Source organism: Muscardinus avellanarius, assembly GCF_963383645.1.
Source record: "Muscardinus avellanarius genome assembly, chromosome: 2".
In the NCBI taxonomy this organism is placed as follows: domain Eukaryota; kingdom Metazoa; phylum Chordata; class Mammalia; order Rodentia; family Gliridae; genus Muscardinus; species Muscardinus avellanarius.
The window spans coordinates 40,866,740-40,893,502 of NC_137787.1; the positions used below are offsets into that span (position 1 = coordinate 40,866,740).

The following is a 26,763-nucleotide window of genomic DNA, read 5'->3' on the forward strand; positions in this document are numbered from 1 at the left end:
CTAGGGATGGAACCCAGGGGAATTCGACCTCTAAATTACACCCCCTTCCCTTTTTTAAAATTCTTTATTTTGAAACACGGTCTCACTAAGTTGCAGGTGGCCTAAGTAACTGACCGCAAATCCACGGTCCTCCAGTCTCAGCCTCCCAAATGCTGGAATTACAAGCTTGCGCCACCACACCCGGCTTAAGAATAAGCTTTTATACTTAGGCAAAACAATAAAATCCTTTTCTCTGCCTCTAAGCTGTCAGCCAAGAGCTGCAGCCACTATTAACCTCAGTCAGCTAAAAGTTAGCTGTTAGCCCAGCTAAACATGGAATGTTAAAACAAACAGTAGTTTAAAGTTGAGAGAACCCTATATTGATTACCAAGTACAGAAAAGAGTTGTAGCCCAGAGTCTCCATTCTTTAAAGACAAACTTACAACAGAATAACTTCTAGCAGAGAGAGATAGAAAAGGGCTGAAAACTCCCCAAGGTCGTAGGTGGATGGTACAGGCCTTCTCCAAAGAGGATACAAACCATGTAACCCCTGACCTTGTTAACCAAGTAACACTTCTTGGCCATATATCTAACAAGTAAAGCTTGCACAATGGAAATAATTGGTGCTCCTGTGCCTGCATTGAGTCAGGGCAGGTAAAAAGACTTGGCTAAGCAGGATGGGAGGAAGGATATAATGAATCCTTACAATACCTGTTCTGTGTTCAAAATTTCAGTATCTTACCTTGAACGCACTCTACTGCATCCCTCGCAGATGCAGTGCTTTGATGGTCCCTTCTTTCTACCTTTGTAATAATAAAAATTGGTTAAGCTTGTAGCAGAATAGTTCTGGCTATTTTTTCTAAACTAGCTAGAACAAGAACCCACTTTGACATCTCACACTGTTACAATTGAGTTGTAAAGGTCCTCACTAAATAGCTAAGGCTGTTCCTGAACCTCCATCCTCCTGTCTCAGCCTCCCAAATGCTAGGATTACAAGTATGCACTACCACGCCTAGCTTCTATTTATTTTGAAAGAAGGTCTGAGTTGCAAAGGGCCTCACTAAGTAGCTGAGGATGGCTGTAAACCCCCATCTCCAGTCTCAGACTCCCAAATACTGGAATTACAAGTGTGTACCACCACGCCCAGCTGGGTGGGTCTCACTAAATTTCTGAGGCTGACTTTGAACCCTGGTCCTTCTGTTTCAGCCTCCTACATACTGGGATTATGGGCTACATCACAGTATCCAGTGCAGTACTTATTTAATGTAGTTTTATTGGTTTGGTGCTGGAGGTTGAACCCAGAGGCATTCTACCTCCAGGTTACAACCCCTGCCCGTTTTATTTTTACTTTTGTTTTGGTACTGGGAATTAAATCCAGGGACATCAGCTGGGCCTTGATGGCACACGCTAGGAATCCCAGTACTTGAGAGGCTGAGACAGGAGGATCCGGGTTCTTGGCCAGCTAGAGCTACTTAGTGAGACCCTCCACGACTTGTAATCCCCATGCTTGGGAAGCAGAGACAGGAGGATCGCACAGGTTCAGAGCCAGCCTTGCTGGTTTAAGAGACCCTGTTTCCAAATAAAAATATAAAAAAATAGGTGTCTGGGAGTGTAGCCCAGAGATAGAAGGGTTTCCAGGAACCCCAGTACCACCAATAAATAAAAATAATAATAAATAAATAATGGAAGCCGGGTGTGGTGGCACATGCTTGTAATCCCAGCATTTGGGAGGTTGAGACAAAAGGATCATGGTTTGGGGCCAGCCTTAGCTACTTAGCAAGGCCCTCTGCAACTCAGTGAGATACTTACAAAATAAAGAGTAGCCAGGCTTGGTGAGACAAGCTTGTAATCCCAGCATTTGGGAAGCTGAAACCGGAGGATCATGGAACCCCATAGTTCCCAGATAGCCTCAGCTACTTAGCAAGGCCCTTCACAACTCAGTTTGAAACCCTGTTTCAAAAATGAAAAAGACAAAGCCAGGCATGGAGATGCATGCTTTTAATCCCAGCATTTGGGAAGCTGAGATAGGAGGATCGCAGTTAGCGGACAGTCTCAGCTACTCAGGCCCTTTGCAACTCAGACTCTGTTTCAAAAATAAAGAATAAAAACAGTCTCAGCTACTCAGCCCTTTGCAACTCAGACTCTGTTTCAAAAATAAAGAATAAAAAATAGGGCAGGGGTGTAGCTCGGAGGTCGAATGCCCCTGGGTTCCATCCCCAGACCTGCCAATAATAATAATAATAATAATAATAAGAAGAAGAAGAAGAAGAAGAAGAAGAAGAAGAAGACTAAAAAATAGGGCTGGGAGTATAGCTCAGAGGTATAATGCCCCTGGTTTCCATCCTGAGTACCACAAAATAAATAAATAAATACAATAAAGAATAAAAAATCAGGCTGGGGGTATAGCACAGAGGTAGAATTCCCCTGGGTTAAATCCCCAGAATTACACACACACACACACACACACACACACACACACACACACACATATCATGCCGGCCGTGGTGGCACACTTGTAACACCCCCCCCCAGCTTGGCAGGCTGAGACAGGAGTATCCAAGCCAGCCTCAGCTATGTAGTGAGGCTCTCAGCAACTTAGTGAGACCCTGTTTCCAAACAAAATATAAAATAGGTCTGAGAGTATAGCCCAGGGGTAGAAAGCCCTTGGGTTCCACCCCCAGTAACACACACACACACACACACACACACACACACACACACACATCCATGGCATCTACCTCTGAGCTACATCCCTAAGTATATTTTATTTTTCTGTTTTTTGGAACTGAGAATGGACTCCAGAGACACTCTACCTTCAAGCTACACTCCAGCCCTTTTTATTTTTATTTATTTATTTTAGAACAGGCTGTTTATTTTTTTTAATTTTTTTATTTATTTTTGTGGTACTGGAGGTGGAACCCAGGGGCATTCTACCTCTGAGCTATACCCCCAGCACTATTTTTTATTCTTTATTTTGAAACAGGGTCTCACTGAGTTGCAAATATCCTCACCAAGTAGCTGAGTCAGCCCATGAACCGTGATCCTCTGGTCTCAGCCTCCCAAATGCTGGGATTACAAACGTGCACCACCACACCCAGCTATGCTACAACCTTTTAATTCCAGTACTGGGAGGTCCAGACAGGAGGATAACAGGTTTGCGGACAGCCTCAGCAAGTAAGATTTCATCAACCTAGCAAGATTCTGTTTCAAAAATAAGAAGACTAAGCCAGGCATGGTGATGCACGCTTGTAATCCCTGTGCTTTGGAGGCTGAGACAGGAGGATCCAAGCCAGCCTCAGCTACTTAGTGAGGCTCTCAGCAACTTAGTGAGACCCTGTTTCCAAATAAAATAGAAAATAGATCTGGGAGTATAGTCCAGAAGTAGAAAGCCTCTGGGTTTCACCCACAGTACCACACACACATGCAAATAAAATATATACAATATGGCTGAGAGTAGAGCTCAGGAGTAGAATGCCCATGAGTTTGATACCCAGTACCAAAACAAAACACAGAAGTCCTGTCATAAAACTTATAGTAGGGAAAATAGCAATTAATATACAATACAATGTCAGATAATTGTATGTTAAGTAGAATTTAAATAGAGGAGAGCCGAGGGTGGTGGTACACACTTGTAATCTCAGCATTTGTGAGGCTGAGACAGGAGGATCTCAGGTTCGACAAAATCCTCAGCAAATAGTGAGACTCTGGTCAACCTAGGTAAACCCTTTTCAAAATAAAGAATAAGTCAGACATGGTGGTGCATACTTGTAATTCCAGCATTTGGGAGGCTAAGACAGGATGATTTTTATCATAGTGTGTTATTACCCTTGGTACCAACTTTGGTTCCCCCCCTCCTTTTAAATTTTTGTACTTGTGATTGAATTTAGGGGCTACAATCTACATTGGCACACCAGCCCTTTGTATTTATTTATTTATATTTATTTTGTGGGTCTGGGGATGGAACCCAGGGTCATTCGACCTCCAAGCTGCACCTCCTGCCCTATTTTTTATTCTTTATTTTGAAACCAGGTCTCACTGTGTTGTAGAGGGCCTCACTATGTAGCTGAGGCTGTCGGCAAACCGCGATCCTCCAGTCTCAGCCTCCCGAATGCTGGGATTACAAGCTTGCGCCACCATGCCCGGCTTTATTTATTTATTTATTTATTTATTTATTTATTTATTTATTTATTGCAGGTCTGAGGATGGAACCCAGGGACATTTCGCCTCTGAGCCACACTCCCTGCCCTATTTTTATTCTTTATTTTGAAACAGGGTCTCACTGAGTTGCAGAGGTACTGGGTTTCTGGAAGCCCTTCTACCTCCAAGCTACACTCCCAGACCTATTTTATATATTTTTATTTGGAAACAGGGTCTCATAAGCCAGCAAGGCTGGCTTCGAACCTGTGCAATCCTCCTGTCTCTGCCTTCCAAGCACGGGGATTACAAGCATGTGCCACCATGCCTGGCTTTATACTTTATTTTGAAACAGGGTCTCACTAAGTTGCTGAGAGCCTCACTAAGTAGCTGAGGCTGGCTTTGAACCTATGTGATCCTGTGATCTCAGCCTTCCAAATGTTTGGATTAAAAGTGTGTGCCACCATGCCTGGCTGTATTTTTTTTTATTTTGAAACAGTGTCTTGCATCCAGGCATGGTGGTTAAATTTGGCCTACAGATGTGGCTTTTAAAGTTTTATTACTGAGCCGGGCGTGGTGCTGCTTGCTTATAATTCCAGCATTTGGGAGGCTGAGACAGGAGGATCTGGATTTGTAGACAGCTTCAGCTACTCAGTGAGGCCCTTCACAACCCAATGAGACCCTGTTTCAAAATAAAGAATAAAGCCAGGCATGGTGGCGCACACTTGAGGCGGAGACAGAAAGATCGCGCAGATTCCTAGCCAGCCGTGCTGGTTTAAGAGACCCTGTTTCAAAAAATATAAAAATAGGTCTGGGAGTGTGGCCCAGAGATAGAAGGGCTTCCAGGAACCCCAGTACCACCAAAAAAAAAAAATAATAATAATAATAAATAAAAAATAAAAGTAAAAATAAAAAATAGGGTTACGGGTGTTGCTGGGAGGTAGAATGCCACTAGGGTCTGAAAGGTTGAATATAGAGTAAGGGAGTTTAGGAGGGAAGTAAAAACACTAACTGGGTTATCAGAGACCGCTGCTTTATGTGGACCCATCTGGCACCCTCTGGGGAGTCAGCCGCCCATGGGGGAAGAGATCAAAGGGCCACGCATCTGGAGAGTTGCACATAGTCCTGATCGGCCAGCTGAGTCATGTGGTGGAGGCACCAATTTTTTTATAGGCATGCCGATTCTCTTGCAACATCTGTAGTCTTGCGATCTCAAGTATGTCTCGCCGCACCTGTAGTCTCGCTGTATCTCCGCTTTTGGCTTCCGGGGTTCCGCCTCCTGTTCCTGCTGCGAGATCAGGTGGGCGAGAGGAGGGAGCTGACTTAGCAGGTTCCATCCCATCCCCAGTACAGCAAAAAAATACAAAAACAAAAGTTTTATTACTGGCAAGCACTTAAAAATTGAAGATTTAGCTGGGTGTGGTGGTGCACGCTTGTAATCTCAGTATTCGGGAGGCTGAGACAGGAGGATCGAGGATTGTAGTTCGTGGACAGCTTCAGCTACTTAGGCCCTCTGCAACTCAGTGAGACCCTGTTTCAAAATAAAGAATAAAAAATTGGGCAGATAGTGTAGCTCGGAGGTCAAATGCCTTTGAGTTCCATCCCCAGACCTGCAAAAAAAAAAAAAAAAAAAAAAATGAGGATTTATAGCTGGGCATGGTGGTCCACCCTTAGAATCCCAGCATTTGGGAGGCTGAGACCAGAAGATCAAGGTTCACGGACAGCATCAGCTACTTAGGCCCTCCGTAATTTAGTGAGACCCTGTTTCAAAATAATAAAAAGTAGAGCAGGGGGTATAGCTCAAAGGTAGAGTACCCCTGGGTTCCATCCCAGACCGCAAAAAAACAAAAAAACAAAAAAGGAATTTGTAAAGAATAAAAAATAGGCCAGGCGTGGTGGCGCACGCGTGTAATCCCAGCATTCGGGAGGCTGAGACCGGAGGCTCATGGTTCGCTGACAGCCTCAGCTACTTAGTGAGGTCCTCTGCAACTCAGTGAGACCTGGTTTCAAAATAAAGAATAAAAAATAGGGCATGGGCTGTAGCTCAGAGGTCGAATGCCCCTGGGTTCCATCCCAAGACACCCCCCCACACACACACAGAATAAAAAATAGGGCAGGGGGTATAGCTCAGAGGTCGAATGCCCCTGAGTTCCAACCCCAGTCTCTCTAAAAAAAAAAAAAAAGGCTTGGGGGTGTAGCTGGGAGGTAGAATGCACCCCTGGTTTTCATCCCCAGTACCAAAAAAAAAGTCTGTGCCAGATAAACCTCTGGGTCTAACTGCTTGAGGACTACGCAGCAATGGTTCTTCTCAATGGTGAGCAGTTCTTGATGGAGCTGAGCAGGCTCTTCCAGAAGTGCAGGCAGTTAGGCAGTGTGTACAGTACCTTGAGGAAGTAGGATGGTCATACTAGATACAGGAAGAGTTCTGTGGACAGCAGTGAGTACTCAGACAAGTGCCTGCTGAGGGCTGCTAATGGGGAAAGGAAGATCAGCACTGTGGTGAGCTTCAGGGAAGTAAGTTTCAGATGGCCTATTCAAAGCTCCTGAGAGCTAACATGGATAGAACGAAGAAAGACAAAAAGAGCAAGAGTAAGAGGAGCAAACAAGGGCACTGCATCCCCCGCTTTCCCAGCTAACCACTGAATTGCTGTCTGTCCTTTAGTTTTTACTTTTGACCACAGAGCTGGATTTCTGGTTCCGCCCAGTGGTGGTGGTTTTCACGTGAGATTAGGGTTATTTTGGAGAGAAGGGTTGCAATGTTTTCAGGGTAGTTGTGGTAAGAAACCAGTTTATTTCATTTCTGTGCTGCATAGTTATATATACCTGGATTGTAGTTTGAAAAAGTCTTTGTAGGCGCCAGGTGTGGTGGCGTATGCTTATAATCCCAGCATTCGGGAGGATGAGACGGGAGGATTGTGGTTTGCGGACAGCCTCAGCTACTTAGGCCTTTTGCAAGTCAGTGAGACCCTGTTTCAAAATAAAGTATAAAATAGGTCTGGGATTATAGCCCGGAGGTAGAAAGCCTCTGGGTTCCACCCCCCAGTACCACCAAAAAAATAAAATAAAATAGGGCTGAGGGATGTAGTTCTGAGGTAAAATACTCCTGGGTTCCATCTGCAGTATTGCAAAAATAAATAAATAGAGAAACTCTGTTTCAAAACAAAAAAGAAAAAAAGGTGGGGGTGTAGCTTGGAGATAGAATGCCAGTGGGTTCAATCTCCAGCACCACACACACACACACACACACACACACACACACACATACACACACACACACATACAATGTCATTCATTTGCAATAAAATGGATGGAACCAGAGAATATTATGCTAAGTAATATTAGCTAGTCTCAGAAAGTGAAGGGCCATATATTTTTACTCATATGTGGAAGTGAGAAATTGGGAAACAGAAGGGACTTCAGATAAATAGGGAGAGATACTGGAAGAACAGTGGAAGGGGATTTGAAGAAGGAAGTGGGGAATGAAAGGGGGGATCTGCTGGAGGAAACGGCTGAAATAGTGCTATGTTCAAATATGAAATTATCAATACCAATTGCAATATTATGTGTTTCGGAAGTTGGAGAGAAGGGGGTGGTATCCAAGGAGGAACACAGCAAGTGCTATGTGCATAAATGGTTCTGTCACTCAGAATCTCATTATAATGTATAATTACAATGTACCAATTAAAAAATGGTGGGTCGGGCATAGTGGTGCACGCTTGTAATCCCCGCGCTTGGGAGGCTGAGACAGGATCGCACAGGTTCGAAGCCAGCCTCAGCTACTTAGTGAGGCTCTCAGCAACTTAGTGAGACCCTGTTTCCAAATAAAATATAAAATGGGTCTGGGAGTATAACCTGGAGGTAGAAAGCCTCTGGGTTCTACCCCCAGTACCACCAAAATAAAAAGATTAAAATGGCCGGGCGTGGTGGTGCATGTTTATAATCCTAGCATTTGGGAGGCTGAGACAGGAAGATCACGCAGGTTCACAGACAGCCTCAGCTACTTAGTGAGGCCCTCCACAACTTAGTGAGACCCTGTTTCCAAATAAAATATAAAATAGGGCTGAGAGTATGGCCTGGAGGTTGAATGCCCCTGGGTTCCACCCCCAGTACCACACACACAAAATAAATAAATAAATAAATAAATAAAATTTAAAAAATGGTGTGTGTGATCTGGGTATGGTGGTGCACACTTATAATCACAATAGTTGGGAGGCTGAGACAGGATCACAGGTTCAAAGCCATCCTCAGTTACTTAGTGAGACCCTGTTTCAAAATAAAGAATAAGTGCTGGGAGTGGTGGAGCATGCTTGTAATCCCCACGCTTGGGAGGCGGAGACAGGATCACGCTGGTTCTGAGCCAGCCTCGCTGGCTTAAGGGAGCCTGTTTCCAAATAAAAAAAATACAAAAGAGGTCTGGGAGTATAGCCCGGAGGCAGAAGGGCTTCCAAGAACCCCAGTGCCACCAAAAAAAAAAAAAAAAAAAAAAAAAAAAAAAAATAGGGCTGGGGTTGTGGCTCAGAGGTTAGAATATCCACAAAATTTTTTAAAAATAAAAAGGCACGTGTGCATGCATACGTGTGTGTGTGTGTGTGTGTGTGTGTGCAGACATGTGTATTTTGTGGTACTGGGGATTGAATACTGGGACCTCAGGCTATTTTATTTTGAAACAGGGTCTTGCTAGGTTGATGAGAGTCTCACTACTTGCGGAGGCTCTCTTTGAATCTGCTATCCTCCTAAGCCTCCCAAGTACTGAAATTACAGGCATGTGCTACCACATTAGGCTCCCAATTCTTGTCAATAAGGGAGTGTAAAGGTCCTTTGCCTCAATTCAGGATGCACCTCTGAAGCAGTAACTCATCTCTAGAGTTCCCCATAGATTTAAGGTTCCTTTTTTTCCACAGTGCTGAGGACTGAACACAGCCTGATGCATTTTTTTTTCCCTCGGTACTGGGGATGGGACCCAGGGGCGTTCTACCTTCAAACTACACCCCAACCCTATTTTTTATTCTTTATTTTTATTTTATTTTATTTTTGCAGTACTGGGGATGGAAACAAGGGGCATTCCACCTCCAAACTATACCCCCAGCCCTATTTTTTTATTCTTTATTTTGAAACAGTGTCTCAATGAGTTGCAAAGGGCCTAATTACCTGAGGCTGTCTAGCAAACCATGATCCTCCTGTCTCAGCCTCCCAAATACTGGGGTTACAAGCATGCACCACCATGCCCGGCTATTCTTTATTTTGAAGCAGGGTCTCGCTGAGTTGCAAAGGGCCTCACTAAGTAGCCGAGGCTGTCCTCAAACCAAGATCCTCCTACCTCAGCCTCCCAAATGCTGGGATTAGAAGCGTGGGCCACCATGCCCAACTTCATTTCTTCCTGTGCCCAGTTCTGCTTCTTTTATCCCCCTACAGGTGCTGGATCCTAAGAGTATTACCACAAGCTTCTTGTATATAAATCTTCATCTCAGAGATTGCTTCATAGGGAACTTAGCCTGTGCTCATTGGGTTCCAAGGAGTGATGCAAGAAAGCAGATTCTAAAACATGATGTTTGGTTAGGTGAGGTGGTGGTGCACATTTATAACCCCAGTACTTGGGAGGCTGAGACAGAAGGATCGCAGGTTCAAAGTCAGCCTCAGCTACATAGACCCTGTTTCAAAATAAAGAATAAAAACTAGGACTGGGGGTGGAGCTCAGAGGTAGAATGCCCCTGGGTTCAATCTCCAGTTCTGCAAAAACAAAACAACAAAACAAAATAAAATGTGATGTTGGATCCAGATCACTGGCCATCTAGCTGGCAATAGTAGCTGAAGCATTAATAGCTTCTATTGAAGAGAGATGATGAAGAGAGAGGAAGGGAGTGAAAGGAAGGTAAGTACTGGGGAATTAAATTGACCAAATTATGTATGTGCATGTACTGATATGTAATAATCCCTCTCTTATGTATAACCATAATGTACCAATATAAAAGGAGAAGAAAAGACAGTGAAAGGCTGAGGGCAACTAATCACTAATTAAAGCCTAAGTATAAAAGCTGGAGGGCATCTTTGGTAGTATATAAGGAGTCTCATTTCCTGTAGCCAGAGAGTAGAAAAGGCTCATGGCCAGGTCCAGGACTTAAAATAGCTTGGGAAGTGTGAAAAATTTCAGCTTCAGCATATCTGTTATACCGAGTATTCTGACAGGAAGGACTGCAATCTTTCTGAGTTGGTACACTTAAGAAAGTTGTAGCCGGGCGTGGTGGCGCACACTTGTAATCCCCGCGCTTGGGAGGCGGAGACAGGAGGATCCCGCAGGTTCGAAGCCAGCCGCGCTGGCATAAGAGACCCTGTTTCAAAAATATAAAATAGGTCTGGGAGCGTAGCCCGGAGGTAGAAGGGCTTCCAGGAACCCCAGTACCACCAAAAAAAAAAAAAAAAAAAAAAAGAAAGTTGTAATTCTATCCGGGTGTGGTGGCCCACACTTGTAATTCTGGCATTTGGGAGGCTGAGAGAGGAGGCTCTCGGTTTGTGGGCAGTCTCAGTTACTTAGTGAGGCCCTTTGAAAATCAGTGAGATCCTGTCTCAAAATAAAAAGAATAAGCCGGGCGTGGTGGTGCACCCTTTTAATCCCCGCCCTTGGGAGGCGGAGACAGGAGGATTGTGCAGGTTCGAAGCCAGCCTTGCTGGCTTAAGAGACCGTTTCCAAATAAAAATATAAAAAACAGGTCTGGGAGTGTAGCCCGGAGGTAGAAGGGTTTCCAGGAACCCCAGTACCACCACCACTAATAATAATAATCATAATAATCATAATAATAATAATACATATATACATATAATAAAAAGAATAAAAAATAGACTGGGGTGTAGCTTGGAGGTAGAATGCCTCTGGGTTCCTCCCCCACACCCTAAAAAAGAAAGTTGTAATCTAGATTTCACTGAATCCTCTGGGCATATAGAAGTGGCTTAATTCTACTTGATTAAAAAACTTGTTCCAGCTGGGCATGGTGGCGTAGGCTTGTAATCCCAGCATTCGGGAGGCTAAGACCTGAGGATTATGGTTTGCGGACAGCCTCAGCTACTTAGTGAGGCCCTGTTTCAAAATAAAGAATAAAAAATAGGGCAGGGGGTGTAGCTAGGAGGTCAAATGCCCCTGGGTTCCATCCCCAGACCCGCAAAAAAAAAAAAAAAAAAAAAAAAACCACCAAAAAACAAAAAAACTATTGTTCCAACTTGGCATGGTGGCACACACACCTGTAATCCCAGTACTTGGGAGGCTGAGACAGAAGGATCACAGGTTTGAGGCAAGCCTCAGCAACTTAGTAAGACCCTGTTTCAAAATAAAAAATAAAATAGGACTAGGGTTTAGCTTGGTGGTAGAATGCCCCCTGGGTTCAATACCCAGTACCACAAAAAAGAAAAAAAAATAAAGCGAGTATTCCCCAGTTCTCTTGAAGAAGATACAAAGACCTCTGCTTTTTTTGTGTGTGTGGTACTGGGGGTGGAACCCAGGGACTTTTCTACCGGGCTTCACTCCCAGACCTATTTTTATATTTTATTTGGAAACGGGGTCTCACTAAGTTGCTGAGAGCCTCACTAAGTAGTTGAGGCTGGCTTTGAACCTATGTGATCCTCTTGTCTCAGCTTCCCAAGCGCTGGGATTGCAAGCATGCGCCACCACACTTGCCTTAAACCTTTTTTGTGTGTGTGTGTGTGTGGGTCTGGAACCCAAGGGCATTCGATCTCCAAGCTACACTCCCTGCCCAATTTTTTATTTTTAAACAGGGTCTCACTAAGTTATGGAGGGCCTAAGTAGCTGAGGTTGTCCACAAACCCACGATCCTCTGGTCTTGGCCTCCCAAATGCTGGGATTACAAGCATATGCCACCACGCCAGCCCCCCACGCCCGCCTTTTAAAATGGTGGCATACACCTGTAATCCCAGTACTTTGGAGGCTGAGATAGGAGGATATGAGGTTCAAGTAAAGTCTCAGCAAGTAGTGAAACTGTCAACGTAGGGAGATGCTGTTTTAAAATAAAGAATAAAAAATAATAAGTCTGGAGGTGTAACTTGTAGGTAGAATGAATGTCCCTGGGTTCCATCCCCAGTACCACAGCTTGGCGTGGTGGCGTATGCTTTGTAATTCTAGCATTTGGGAGGCTAAGACAGGAGGAACACTGTTCCAGGACAGCCTCAGCTACTACTTATTGAGGCTCTATGCAACTCAGTGAGACCCTGTTTCAAAAATACAAAGACTAAAAAAATAGGGCTGGGGGTGTAGCTCAGAGGTAGAATGCCTCCAGTATTGCAAAAAAAAAAAAAAAAAAAAAAAAAAAAGAAAAGAAAAAAGAAAAAAAATAGGGCTGGGGTATAGCTCAGAGGTAGGATGCCCCTCAGTTCAATCCCAAGTGTTAAAAATATTGAGACAAGGTCTCAAATTGTTGAGGCTGGCTTCCAATCTGTGATTCTCATGTCTTAACCTCCCAGTACTGGGATTACAGGCAGGTACCACCACGCTTGACTGCTCCTGCCTATCTGACTATTTGTGAGGTTCCAGTGTTTGGAAACATATATTGCAACAAAACTCTTACCCAAGTGATAAACAATTATTATTTTGCAGTACTGGATTTAACCCAGGGACATTCTACCTCCGAGCTACACCCTCAGCTCTATTTTTTTTCTTTTTCCCGGTACTGGGGATGAAGCCCAGGGACATTCTACCTCCGAGCTACACCCCTATCCCTACTTTTTATTCTTTATTTTGAAAAAGGGTCTCACTGTGTTGCGGAGGATCTAAGTAGCGGAGGCTGTCCTCAAACCGCAGTACTCCTTTCTCCTGTCTTCAGCCTCCCAAATGCTGGGATTACAAGCATGCGCCGCCACGACCGGCTCTATTTTTTATTCTTTATTTTGAAACAAAGTCTCACTAAATTGCGTGGGGCCTTATTTAAGTAGCTGAGTCTGTCCACTAACCGCGATCCTCCTGTCTCAGCCTCCCAAGTACTGGGATTACAACCGTGCGCCACCACGCCCGGCTCGATAGACAATTATTGAAAGTAAAAAGATTTTAATTACAGCGCAATGAATGAGTCTGTAATAACTATCTCCATAACTAAGCACTGCAAACACCTGAGGCTGATGGTAGCAAAGCTTTTCTCCCGTTCCCAGACGCCTTCAGGTGAAATTGGGAAAAGAGGATCGAAGTTCTGAGCACTCGTAGCACTTCGTAGTGGCTCTTCTTAATTGCCCGGGTGAAGTCCAAGTTGCTCCCCGACAGTCACTTCCGGGATTCACTTTCCATCCGGGAAGCCCAGGCTGCTCTGCGAAGGCGCCGCAGGGCTCCGCCCACACCCACAATGCACCTCGCGGTTCCACCGAGGCGGCTGCTCTGTCACGTGTCAGCCGCCGGCGCGCGTCCCCGCTCGGCGCAGGCGCAGAGAGCACCCACCAGCTATTTTTCTCCGTGGCGTCGGCGACGAGCGGAAGTTCTGGGGAGCGCCAGTTCCGTCTGTGTGTTCGAGTGGACAAAATGGCGAAGATCGCCAAGACTCACGAAGGTAAGCGGTCTTTTTCTGCTTACGAGCCCTCTCCGATGCCAGCTTGCTGGAGCTCTGTCTTTTTAGGCGTGTCCCTCTCCCCGGCGTTTCCTCCTAGGCGGCCGATCCCGCGCTTCGGGGTGTGGGTCGGCTCTGGGGCGTCAGCGGCGCAGGCCACTGCCCCGCGTAATGGCGTCCTCCTCTACACCCCCGACAGGCGCTTTGTTCCGTGTTTGCAGGCTGCCACTTCAGAGTTGCTCCTCTTTTCTGACCCCAGGGTTTCGTTGAGGCGGCTTACTGAGGAGGATTCCGGGGCGAGAGAGCGGGGAGGCGGGCGTGGGAGGGAAGGCTCACTCGCCCCTCGGCGCCGTGGTCCGCTTCGCTTGTGTACGGGAGAGTCAGAAAAGCTCTGGAACACGGCAGCCGTTTTTCGGGGTGCATGAAGTTGAGTTTGGTAAAACCGAGGTCCGTTATTCCTCACCCTGGTAATCTGTATGTCTTCAGGCGTTTAGTTTACCTGATTTTTCTTCCTCGAAATGATTTGGGCATCAAATTAGGTAGCTTCCTTCCTTATTCACTTCTAGTGTAATTTTTGTATTTTTTCTTTGGAGGCTTATTATTGGGGGACTAGATGGGAGAGAGAAAAGCACGCTACTTTTTTTTTTTAAATAAATGACCAGAGTTTTCAAGGTAGTCGGTCGCTTTATGGTATAGAGTATAAAATTGGAAAAACGTTGAGAATAAACTGCAATCCATGAGGGAGCATCCAGACAAGATAGAAAATGGGGCATGGCAAGTTGGAGCAGCATTTCTTGGTTTCTGACTCAGAATCCGAAAATTTAACTGAATACAGGCTTCGAAGAGAGTTCTTGAACGCATTCCTTCTAGGTGTGTGGTTCGATAATTGTCGGAGGTAACAGACTAAAACCATCTAAAATTTCACAGACTGAGGGAAACGGACATGTATATATCCTAATTCTCTTATGAGGCAAAATGAATGCTTACTTAGAAGCAAAATCAACATGTTCTGGAAACTGGATAACGGAGTTATTTCACTGAGGAGGTGACGTGTCCCTGTTCTAAAAGTATCAATCAGTGTTAAATTTAGGGGAGGACATCTGAGCCTGAGAGAACATCTTGCAATAAGGCAGTGAGTTGTGAAAGGTGTGCTTGAGTAGTTTGCTGTGGCAGGAAAAGAGGATGCAAGGAGAGAATTAGAAGAATCTGAAAGTTAGGTTAAGACCACAGTAGGCCATCCAGAAAGTGAAGTCTGACACTTTTATTTTTGGAACTGGGGTTTGAGCCTAGGGGTATTCTATCTCCGAGCTCCACCCCAGCCCTTTTATTTTATTTATTTTATTTATTTATTTTTGTGGTTCTGGGCACAGCCTCCCGAATGCTGGGATTACAAGCGTGCGACACTACTCCCGGCAGCGTTTTAATTTTTTAAAATTTTATTTTTATTTTTTGTGGTACTAGGGGATGGAGCCCAGGGGTCTTCTACTCCCCCAACCTATTATATTTTATTTGGAAACAGGGTCTCACTAAGTTGCTGACAACTTCACTATGTAGCTGAGGCTGGCTTCAAACCTGTACGATCTCCTATCTCAGCCTTCCAAGTATTGGGATTACAATTTTGCACCACCACGCCCGGCTCCCCTTTTTTAAATTTGGAAACAGGGTATTGTTAATTGCTGACAGTCTTGCTAAGTTGCTGAGGCTGGCTTTGAACCTGCAGTTCTGTCTCAGTCTCCCAAGTACTCACATGTGTCACCACTCCCTGCGAGGCCAACGTGTGTGAGAGAGAGAGAGAGAGAGAGAGACACACACACACACACACACACACACACACACACTCACTCTCTGACCGACCGACCGACCGACCGACCGACCAGGGATTGAACCCAGGGACATTCTACCTCTGAGTTACACCTTCAATTCTATTTTTAGTCTTTTTATTTTTATTTTATATTTTTGCGGTACTGAGGATAGAATTTACGGGATTGTACAGCTGAGCTACACCCCTAGCCCTATATTTTAGTCTTTATTTTTGTGGGTTTGGGGATGGAACCCAGGGGCATTCAACCTCCAAGCTACACCCCCTGCCCTATTTTTTATTCACTGTTTTTGAATCAAGGTCTCACTAAGTTGCGGAGGGCCTCACTAAGTAGCTGAGGCTGTCCACGAACCGCCCCACCAAATAGCTGGGCGCGGCTTGTAATCCCCGCTTTTAGGAGGCAGAGAGACAGGAGGATCGCACAGGTTTGAAGCCAGCCGCGCTGGCTTAAGAGATTCTGTTTCCAAATAAAAAATATGTATAAAAAAATAGGTCTGGGAATGTAGCCGGAAGATAGAAGGGCTTCCAGGAACCTGAGTACCACCAAAAACAAAACAAAACAAAACAAAAGTAGCTGAGGCTGTCCACGAACCGTGATCCTCCAGTCTCCGCCTCCTGCATGCTGGGATTACAAACCTGCACCACCACGCCTGCTTTAGTCTATTTATTTATTAATTTATTTATTAAATTTTTTACATTTTTATATTTTTGCGGGTCTGGGGATGGAACCCAGGGGTATTTGACCTCTGAGCGACAACTCCTGCCCTATTTTTTTATTCTTTATTTTGAAACAGGGTCTCACTGAGTAGCAAAGGGCCTCACTAAGTAGCTGAGGCCGTCTGCGAACTGCCATCCTCCCATCTCAGTCTTCCGAATGCTAGGATTACCAGCGTGCACTACCACACCCGGCTTAGTCTTTTTATTTTTGAAACGGTCCCACTGAGTTGCACTGGGCCTCAATAAGTAGCTGAGGCTGTCCTCAAACAGAGATCCTCAGTCTCAGCCTCTGGAATCCTGGGATTGGCTTAATGGTTTTGCTGAATTGATGAGAGTCTCACTATTTCCTTAGGCTGCCCTTGAACCTGCAGTCCTCCTATCTCAACTTCCCAAGAACTGAGATTACAGGCCGGTCCCACCACACCTACCTTGTTAAACCCTTATAACTTGGAGCAGAGTTAATTTTTTGCTTATAAATACATAAATCTTTTGTGTGAAGCCAGGTGTGGTGACACACACTTTTAATCCCAGTATTTGGAAGGCTGAGACAGTAGGATTGGGGCTTCAGGGAGAGCATCAGCTACTTAGTGAGGCCATCTGAAACTTAGTGAGACCTGTTTCAAAATAAAGAATAAAAACTAGGCCAGGGGTATAGTTTAGAGGTAGAATATCCATGCATTCCATCCCCAGTACTCTAAGAAAAAAGAGAGAGAGAGAGAGAGAGAGAGAGAGTGTGTGTGTGTGTGTGTGTGTGTGTGTGTGTGTGTAGGGGGTTATTGGGAAGTTATATCCCCAGCCTATTTTATTATCTGGGAACAGGGTCTCACTATGATGCTGACAGCCTAAATTGCTAAGGCTGGCTTGAACCTGTAATCCTCCTGTCTCAGTTTCCGAAGTACTGGGATTATGTAGTATGTGTCACCACACCCAGTATAAAATTTTTTTTTTCCTGCGGTACTGGGGATGGAACCCAGGGACTTTCTACCTCTAAGCGACACCCCCTGCCTGATTTTTTATTCTTTATTTTGAAACAGGGTCTCACTGAGTTACTGAGAACCTGTGATCCTCTCTTAGCCTCCCAAGTACTGGAATTGCAAGTGTGTGCCATCATGCCCTGCTTTTCATATAAATCTTTATAGTATTAGTACAGTCTCTTTTCTTAAGGTTTTCTCTTCTGAGATTGTTGCATCCAGGAATTCTACCTGATATCCACAGTACTTAGTGCATAATGGGTACTCAACTATTTAATCGATATTTATTTAGGTTAATGTATTATGTATGTATATATGTACATACATACTGGAGATTTAACCCAGAGACATTCTACCACTGAACTAAATCCCTAAGCTTTTTTTCTTTTGTTTTCTTTATTATTATTATTATTATTATTTTGGTGCTGGGGGATTGGTTGTAGGATTGACTTCTTACTTTTGAGCTATACCTCCAGTCCCTTTTTTTAAAAAATTATGAAATGGGATCTCAGTTGCTGAAGACCTTGCTAAGTTGCTGAGACTGTTCTGAAACCTGCAATTCTCCTATCTCAGCCTCCCAAGTCTTGGGATTACAGACTTGTTCTATTGTGCCCAGCTGGATGTATTTTAAAAGCTTCACAGAAATAGGGATCCTGACACCCTTTCCTCACCCCCGCACTGCTGGGGATGTAACTAGGGCATGCTAGTTACACCCCCAGCCTGAAGAAGTCATTTAAATTTAACTTTGGTAGGCTTAGATATATCTCTTTGGCTGAGTTAGGTGAGAAGCAGACTTATTTATGCATTGGGAACTTCCTGAACTGAGGAAGAAACACTCGGTTAGCATCAAATTTTGGAATGCTTTGCAAAGTTTGATTTTTGACTTGCCAGTAACTACAGATAAAATACCCTTCTCCTTACCCCAGGTAGCAAGTTCCTTCTGTGTTTTAGGAAAGTCACCAGTTGCACTGTGGAGGATGACTTAAAGAGAGGCAGAGCAACCATTCTTAGGCTCTTGGAGTAGTTGAGAAGAGGATTTGGGCCCAGCGTGGTGGTGCACACTTGTAACCCCAGCATTCAGGAGGCTGAGACTGTAGGATCTCGGTCCATGGACAGCCTCAACTATTTAGTGAGGGCTTCTGCAACTTAGACCCTATTTCAGAATAAAGAATAAGAAAATAGGGCTGGGGGTGTAGCTTGGAGGCAGAATGCCCCTGGGTTCTATCCCCAGTACTGCAGACAAACAAACAAACAAACAGTATTTGGATTTGAACTTCACTAGACCACCGTGTGTGTGTGTGTGTGTGTGTGTGTGTGTGTGTGTGTGTGTGTGTGTTAGTTACTAGGAATTGAACTCAGGGGGTATTCTGCCTCTGAGCTATACCCCTGGCCCTTTTAATTTTTTTGTCTTGAAACAGGGTCTTGGCCAGGCATGGTGGCACATGCTTGTAATCCTAGCATTTGGGAGGGTGAGACAGGATCAGGGTTTGCGGACAGCCTGAGCCTTTGCAAATTAGTGAGGCCCTTTGCAATTTAGTGAGACCCTGTTTTAAAATAAAGAATAAAAAATAGAACTTGGTGTAGCTCAGAGGTAGAATACCCCTGGGTTCCATCCCTAGTGCTGAGAGAGAGGGAGAGGGAGAGGGAGAGGGAGAGGGAGAGGGAGAGGGAGGGAGGGGCTGGCCAGGGGCCAGCTTCAAAACTATGATCCTCCTGTCTCAGCCTTTCAAGTGCTGGGATCGACATTTGCTATCACACTGGGCTAGAACAACTTTTTTTTTTTTTTTTGGTGGTACTAGGGATGGAACCTGGCGGAATTCTGCCTCCAAGCTACACCCTCTGCCCTCTTTTTATTCTTTATTTTGAAATGGTCCCACTGAGTTGCAGAGGGCCTCACTAAGTAGCTGAGGCTGTCTGCGAACCACGATCCTCTGGTCTCAGTCTCCCAAATGCTGGGATTACAAGTGTGCACCACTACTCCCTGTTTAGAACAACTTTTAAAAATCTGTAGCACTTGTTTAATTTTTATTTTGGAGTTTATTGTCATGTTGCCCCCCCCCCCTTTTTTTTTGGTGGTACTGGGGGTCGAACCCAGACCCAGAGGCTTTCTACCTCCGGGCTATACTCCCAGACCTATTTTATATTTTATTTGGAAACAGGGTCTCACTAAGTTGCTTGCGAGCCTCATTAAGTAGCTGAGGCTGGCTTCGAACCTTGCACAATCCTCTTGTCTCAGCCTCCCAAGCACAGGGATTACAAATGTGCGCTACCACGCCCGGCTTGCCCCCCCCCCCTTTTTTTTTGTGGTGCTAGGAATTGAACCCAGGAACATTCTCTCTCTGAGCTACACTCTGGCCCTATTTTATTGTTACTTTGAAACAGTTTGACTAGATTGATAAGAGAATGTCACTACTTGCTGAGGCTGTCCTTGAACCTGGGATTCTCCTGTCTCAGTCTCCCCAGTACTAGGATTACAGGCTTGGGCCACCATGCCTGGTTATCATGTTGCTTTTTTAAGTAAAAAAGATTATTTTATCTCTTCATCTTAAACAATGTTGCTGGCAAGGACCTTTCTTTGTAGTTTAATGATTGAATGAATGAATGAATTTATTTTTGCAGAACTGGAGATTGAGCCCAAGGACATTCTACCTCTGAGCTACACCCCCAGCTCTACTTTTTATTCTTGATTTTTAAACAGGGTCTCACTAAGTTGCAGAGGGCTTCATTAAGTAGCTGAGGCTGGCTATGAACCTGATCTTCTGTCTCAACCTCTCAAGTACTAGAATTGTAAGTGTGTGTCATCACGCTTGGTTAGGATTTGGATTATTTATTTATTTTTGCTGTACTGGGGATTGAATTTGGGTATTCTATCTTAGCTAAACCCCAGTCTGACTGTTTCTCTTTCTTTTTGGGGTACTGGGGATGGAACCGGGGACATTCTACCTTTGAGTGACACTTCCAGCCCTATTATTTATTTATTTTTTTTGTTTTTGTTTTTATTTTTGGTGGTACCAGGGTTCCTGGAAGCCTTTCTATATCCGGGCTACACTCCCAGACCTATTTTTTTTTTTTTTTTGGAAACTGTCTCTTAAGCCACGCCAGCGCGGCTGGCTTCGAACCTGCGCCATTCTCCAGTCTCTGCCTCCTAAGTGAGGGGATTACAAACGTGTGCCACCATGCCCAGGTTTATTCTTTATTTTGAAACAGGGTCTCATTGAGTTGCAAATGGCCTCACTAAGTAGTAGCTGAGGCTGTCTCTAAACCTCGATCCTGTCTTAGCCTCCCAAATGCTGGGATTACAAGCTGTACCACCACACCTGGATCATTCTTTATTTTGAAACAGGGTCTCACTAAGTTGCGGAGGGCCTCATTAAGTAGCTGAGGCTGGCTGTGAACCCAAGATCCTCCTGTCTTAGCCTCCCAAATACTGGGATTACAAGTGTGGGCCATCATGCCTGGCTGATTTTGGATTTTTTTTTTTTTTTGGGAATGGAACCCAGGGACATACTACTTCTGGGCTACACCTCAGCCCGATTTTTTATTCTTTATTTTGAAACAGGGTCTCATTGAGTTGCAAAGGGCCTCACTAAATATCTGAAGCTAGCTGTCTGAGAACCGTGATCCTCCTGTTTTAGCCTCTCAAATGCTGGGATTATAAGTGTGCACTACCCCTGGCTCTTAATTTGGATTTTAATACAAACATTAATTCATAATTTTCTGTACCTTTATAATTAGAACACTCTGCTAATCAACAAGCACATAAAATCATTAGGTGAAATTTAATAGGTGAAAGTAGTTTCTGAATATTACCCAAACGAGGAACCACTTGCTGGGAACTTGAAACTTTTTTTTTTTTGGTGGTGGCACTGGGTTTCCTGGAAACACTTTTACCTCTGGGCTACACTCCCAGACCTATTTTATACTTTTTTAAAATTTGGAAACAGGGTCTCTTTTTTTTTTTTTGCAGGTCTGGGGATGGAACCCGGCAGCATTTGACTTCCGAGCTATACCCCCTGCCCTAGTTTTTTTATTCTTTAATTTGAAATGGGGTCTCACTAAGTTACGGAGGACCTCACTAAGTAGCTGAGGCTGTCCGCCAACAGCGATCCTCCGGTCTCACTCTCCCGAATGCTGGGATTATAAGCGTGCACCACCACTCCCAGCGCAAAACAGGGTCTCTTAAGCCATTGCGGCTGGCTTCGAACCTGCGTGATCCTCCTGTCTCCGCCTCCCAAGCATGGGGATTACAAATATGTGCCACCACGCCTGGTCCTCAGCTACTACTTAGTGAGGCCCTTTGCAATTCAGTGAGATTCTGTTTGAAAATAAAGAATAAAAGTAGGGATGGGGGTGTAGCTCAGAAGTAGAATGTCCCTGGGTTCCATCCCCAGTAATGCCAAAAAAAAAAAAAAAAAAAAGCATTGGTGATGTAAAGCCAGTCTCAGCACTTAAGCCTTCCACAATTTAGTGAAGCCCTGTTTCAAAATAAAAAGTAAGATAGGGCTGGGGTGTAGCTCAGAGATAGCCCCTGGGTTCAATTTCCAGTACCCCTCATACAAAAGTATAAAATGATTATTTTAAGGTATTAGGGATTGAACCAAGGGCCTAGCACATTTTAGGAAAATATTCTACCTCAAAGCTATGACTATTCCCCAAATATTTTACTTAATTTGGTACTGGGGATTAAAGACAGTTGAATTCTATTTCTGAGTTATACCCCCATTCTTTTTTATTTTGAAACTGGGTCTTGCTAAATTGTCCAGCTGATCTCAAACTTGTAATTACTTCTGTTTTAGCTTCCCAAGTACTGGGATTATAGGCATGTACCATCATGCCCTGCTCAGATGATTTTTTTTTTTTTTTTTTTTTTGGTACTGGGGTTCCTGGAAGCCCTTCTACCACCGGGCTACACTCCCAGACCTATTTTATACTTTTTATTTGGAAACAGGGTGTTTTAAAGTCAGCACGGCTGGCTTTGAACCTGTGTGATCCTCCTGTCTCCACTTCCCAAGCGCGCGCCACCATGCCCGGCTCAAAATGATATTTTTAATTGGTGGTTTGGTAGGGGTAGTTTAAGGGCTGGAAACGGGTTGAAGGGCCAAGTAAGATAATTTTTTTGGGATATTTGTTAATAAGTCTGGGCTCATAAATTGGAGTTTCTATTTGAGTGTATCTCAAGGCTAGGACTGCATTTTATTTGGGGGAATTGGGAATTGAACCTGGGGAGCATTCTATAGGAGCTACACCCCCAGCCCTTTTTACTGATATATTTTGTGATACTGGGATTGAACCCAGGGACATTAAAAAGGGCCTCACTAATTAGCTGAGGCTGTCCCTGCTAACTGCGATCCTCCTGTCTCAGCCTCTTGAATGCTGGGATTATAAAATGTGCCCCATCATGCCTGGCATGAATGAACCTTTTTAAAATTGCCTGGTTACAAAGGGCTTAATTCAGTTGGACAAAGGCCAGTGGATTAGCAAGAATTGTGGCTACTTGTTAGGCCACAGAAATAATTTGTAGTGGAAACTATGTTTCTTTGGTACTATAAGGTAATGCTAAAAAATTGGAAGGCTAGTCTATATTTAAAGAAGACTAAAGGAAAACTAAATACAGTGTCTAGTTCTTTTTTCTTCCCCTCTTTTCTGGCTACTGAGAATTGAACTCAGGGTTGCTCTACCAGTGAGCTATATCCCCAGCCTTTTTAGTCTTTATTTTGAGATGGGATCTATCTAAATTGCTTAGGCTACCTCAGCCCCCTGAGTTGCTGAAATCACAGAAGTCCACACAGTGCCTGGCCTGTGACTGATGATTGGTTGATCATGGAAGCCCTCGGCAACTTAGTGAGACCCTGTTTCAAAATAAAGAATAATAAGACCGAGGATCACGGTTCACAGACAGCCGAGGGCCTCAGTATGTAGCTGAGGCTGTCTGTAAAGCACGATCCTCTAGTCTCAGCCTCCCAAATGGTGGGATTATAAGCGTGTGCCACCACAACTGGCTTGATTTCAGATCTTAATTAAACTTTTAATCATAAAATGAAGGAGGTGGTTATAACCAAATTATGTAGGGTGCTTGTCTTAGTTTGTATTTCTAATTCAAAGTACTTGAGGCTGGGTACTTTATAAAGAGGCTTTATTTAGCCTATAGTTTTAGAAGGTGAAGGTCCAGCTTTGGATACCCTATCTGTTCATCCATTGGTGAGGACTTTCTGGCTATATCACTACAGGGTACCATCATAAGGAAGAGATCAAAAGAAAGGAAGCATAAGAGATTCAGGGAGGTGCCATATTTTCTTTTTTCTTTTTGTGGGTCTGGAGATGGAACCCCAGGGGCATTGGACCTCCGAGCTACACCCATGCCTTATTTTTTTTTTTATTCTTTATTTTGAAACAGGGTCTCGCTGAGTTGCAGAGGGCCTCACTAAGTAGCTGAGGCTGTCCACGAACCATGATCCTTCAGTCTCCGCCTCCCAAATGCTGGGATTACAAGCATGCATCACCACGCCCAGCTTGTTATATTTTCGTATAAGAACCCCCTCTGGAAAATTAACCCACTTTGTGAGACTAGCATTAATCATTCCTGAAGGCAGTGCAGGCCTAATTATCTTTCATTAGTCCTCTCCTTCTTTTTCTTTTGTACTGGGGATTGAACCTAGGAACATTCTTTCTCTGAGCTGCTGCATTCTTAGCCCTTTTTATTTTTAATTTTTATTTTTTGCGATACTAGGGATGGAACCCAGGGGCATTCTACCTCCGAGGTACACCCCCAGCCCTATTTTTTAGTCTTTATTTCAAAACAGGGTCTCACTAAGTAGCTGAGGCTGGCCACAAACCAGGATCCTCCTGTCTCAGCCTCCCAAATGCTGGGATTACAAGCGTGCACCACCATGCCTGGCTGCCCTTTATTGTTTTGAAACAGGGTCTTACTAAGTTGCTTAGGCTGGCCTTACATCTATGATCCTTCTGTCTCAGTCTCATAAGTACTAGGATTACAGGTGTGGGGCTATCAGGCCTGACTAGTCTCCATCTTTTCTATTTATTTTATTTATTTAATTAATTTATTTTGTGGTCCTGGGAATGGAACTCAGGGACATTGTATCTTCAAGATACACCCCCAGTCCTATTTTTTGGGTACTGGGGGATAGAACCCAGAGGCTTTCTACCTTCGTGGTATACTCCCAGACCTATTTTATATTTTATTTGGAAACAGAGGGTCTCACTAAGTTGCTGAGAGCCTCACTAAGTAGCTGAGGCTGGCTTTGAACCTATGCGATCTTCCTGTCTCAGCCTCCCAAGCGCGGGGATTACAAGCATGCACCACCATGCGTGGCTTTATTTTTTTTGTGGTACCAGGGGTGGAACTCAGGGCCATTCTACCTTGAACTACACCCCCAGCCCTATTTTTTATTCTTTATTTTGAAACAGGGTTTCACTGAGTTGCATAGGGCCTCACTAAATAGTTGCTGAGGCTGTTTGCGAACCACGATCCTCCTGTCTCAGTCTCCCAAATGCTGGAATTACAAGTGTGCGCCATCATTTCCAGCTTAGTCTTTTTATTTTTTTTGAAACAGACTTTCACTGAGTTGTGAAGGGCCTTGCTAAGTAGCTGAGATTGTCCGTGAACCGCGATCCTCCTCAATCTACCACGCCTGGCTCTTTTTAATTATTTTTATTTTTATTTTTGTGGTTCTGGAGATTGAACCCAGGGGTATTGTACCTCTGAGCTACACTCTCAGCCCAATTTTTTATTCCTTATTTTGAAACAGGGTCTCACTAAGTTGTGGAACACCTCACTAAGTAGCTGAGGCTGGCTGTGAACTTGGATCCTCCTCCTGTCTCAGCCTACCAAGTACTGGGTTTACAGGTGTGCACCACCATACCCTGTTCTATTTTTTTTTTTTTTTGTACCCAGGGGCATTCTACCTCCGGCCTACACCCCCAAGCCCTATTTTTTTATTCTTTATTTTGAAACGGTCACACTAAGTTGTGGAAGGCCTCACTGAGTACCTGAGGCTGTTTGTGAACTGCTATCCTCCGATCTCAGCCTCCCGAATGCAGGGAATGCAGGGATTACAAGCGTGCACTGCCACACCTGGCTTCCACCTTTTCTTTTTATTTATTTATTTATTTTTAATTTATTGGTTTTTTTTTTTTGGTGGTACTGGGGTTTCTGGAAGCCCTTCTACCTCTGGGCTACACTCCCCAGACCTATTTTATATTTTTGAAACAGGGTCTCTTAAGCCAGCATAGCTAGCTTCGAACCTCCTGTCTCCGCTTCCCAAGCGCGGGGATTACAAGCGTGCACCACCACGCCTGGCCCCTTCTTTTTATTTATTAAAAAATTATTTTTTGAGCCAAGAATGGTGGCGCACTCCAAGCATTTGGAAGGTTGAGACAGGAGGATCGCGGTGGTTTGCAGACAGCCTCAGCTACTTAGTAAGGCCCTTTGCAATTCAATGAGACCCTGTTTCAAATTAAAGAATAAAAAATAGGGCTGGGTATGTAGCTTGGAGGTAGAATGCTCCTGGGTTTCATCCCCAGTACCCTCTCAAAAATTATTTTTGGTACCGGCATGAACCTAGGCGTATTCTATTTCCAAGGTACAATTCAGCCCTTTATTTTTTTAGTTTGAAACAGTGTCTTTCTAAGCTGCCAAAGCTGGCTTCAAACCTGTAATGTCCTCTCTCAATCTCTCAAGCATTGGGGTTACAAGTGTAGGTCATCACACTGGTTAGGCACCACCTTTTAAAAGTAATACCACCTCAGCACTGACCCACTGGAGGGAGACCAGGCCCCATCTAATGCTACATGGATCTTTGAGGGACAGACCATGTCCAGATCATAGCAGCTCTGAATTCCATGCTAAGGAATTTAGAGTCTCTTCCCAAGTTCTCTTTTTATAGTCTCTATTCATACTCCTTTTACTTTTTTTGGTTGATTCCTAGTGCTGCTACTTACTACAAGGTGTAGTTTGTAAAAGAACTGATGAGGTTACCTTTTTTATTTAATGTGAGTTTGCCTTTTTGTCTCAAATTTTTAATGCAGGTATATTGGGGAAAAGGCAGTTTAATAAAAATCCTAGACACACAAAAAAACCCCTCTGTTGTTTTATTATTTAGAGGGTGGTCTCACATGACCTGGGCATTACTTGAGGGAAACTTGTTAGAAATGCATACTTGAGTGCCCAGTGTGGTGGCACATGCTTGTAATACCAGCATTCAGGAGGCAGAGACCAGAGGATTGTGGATCAAGGACAGCCTCACCTATTTAGCGAGGACTTTGCAAATTAGTGAGACTCTTTCAAAAAAATCAAAAAGGCTAAAAAATAGGACTGGGAGGTACAGTCCCCCTGAGTTCCATCCCTGGTACTTTATAAAAAAAAAAGAAAATGGAAAAAAAAAGAAATGCAGACTTGGATCTGACCCAAACCTCTTACCTTTTTTTGGGGGGGGGGCGGTCTGGGGATGGAATCCAGGGGCATTTGACCTCTGAGCTACACCCCCTGTCCTGTTTTTTATTCTTTATTTTGAAACGGTATCACTAAGTTGTGGAGAGCTTCACTAAGTAGCTGAGGCTGGCCGTGAACCACAATGCTCTGGTCTCAGCCTCCCAA

At 44.3% G+C, this 26,763-nt stretch overlaps 1 protein-coding gene and 1 pseudogene across 2 annotated transcripts in view; both read left to right on the forward strand.

Annotated features, from left to right (window-relative positions):
- The first annotated feature begins 6,411 nt into the window (after positions 1-6,411).
- LOC308258687 (signal recognition particle 14 kDa protein-like) lies at positions 6,412-6,749 on the forward strand (annotated as a pseudogene). The gene has a single exon. The product of its transcript is annotated as a signal recognition particle 14 kDa protein-like (transcript).
- Positions 6,750-13,170: 6,421 nt separating this feature from the next.
- SF3B1 (splicing factor 3b subunit 1) overlaps positions 13,171-26,763 on the forward strand; it is a gene marked incomplete at its 5' end in the record, with an annotated part of 54,312 nt that continues 40,719 nt past the window's right edge. The window contains 3 exon segments of the mRNA XM_080689356.1: positions 13,171-13,267; positions 13,367-13,536; positions 13,538-13,646. Coding sequence (XP_080545482.1) covers positions 13,171-13,267; positions 13,367-13,536; positions 13,538-13,646 — 376 coding nt within the window.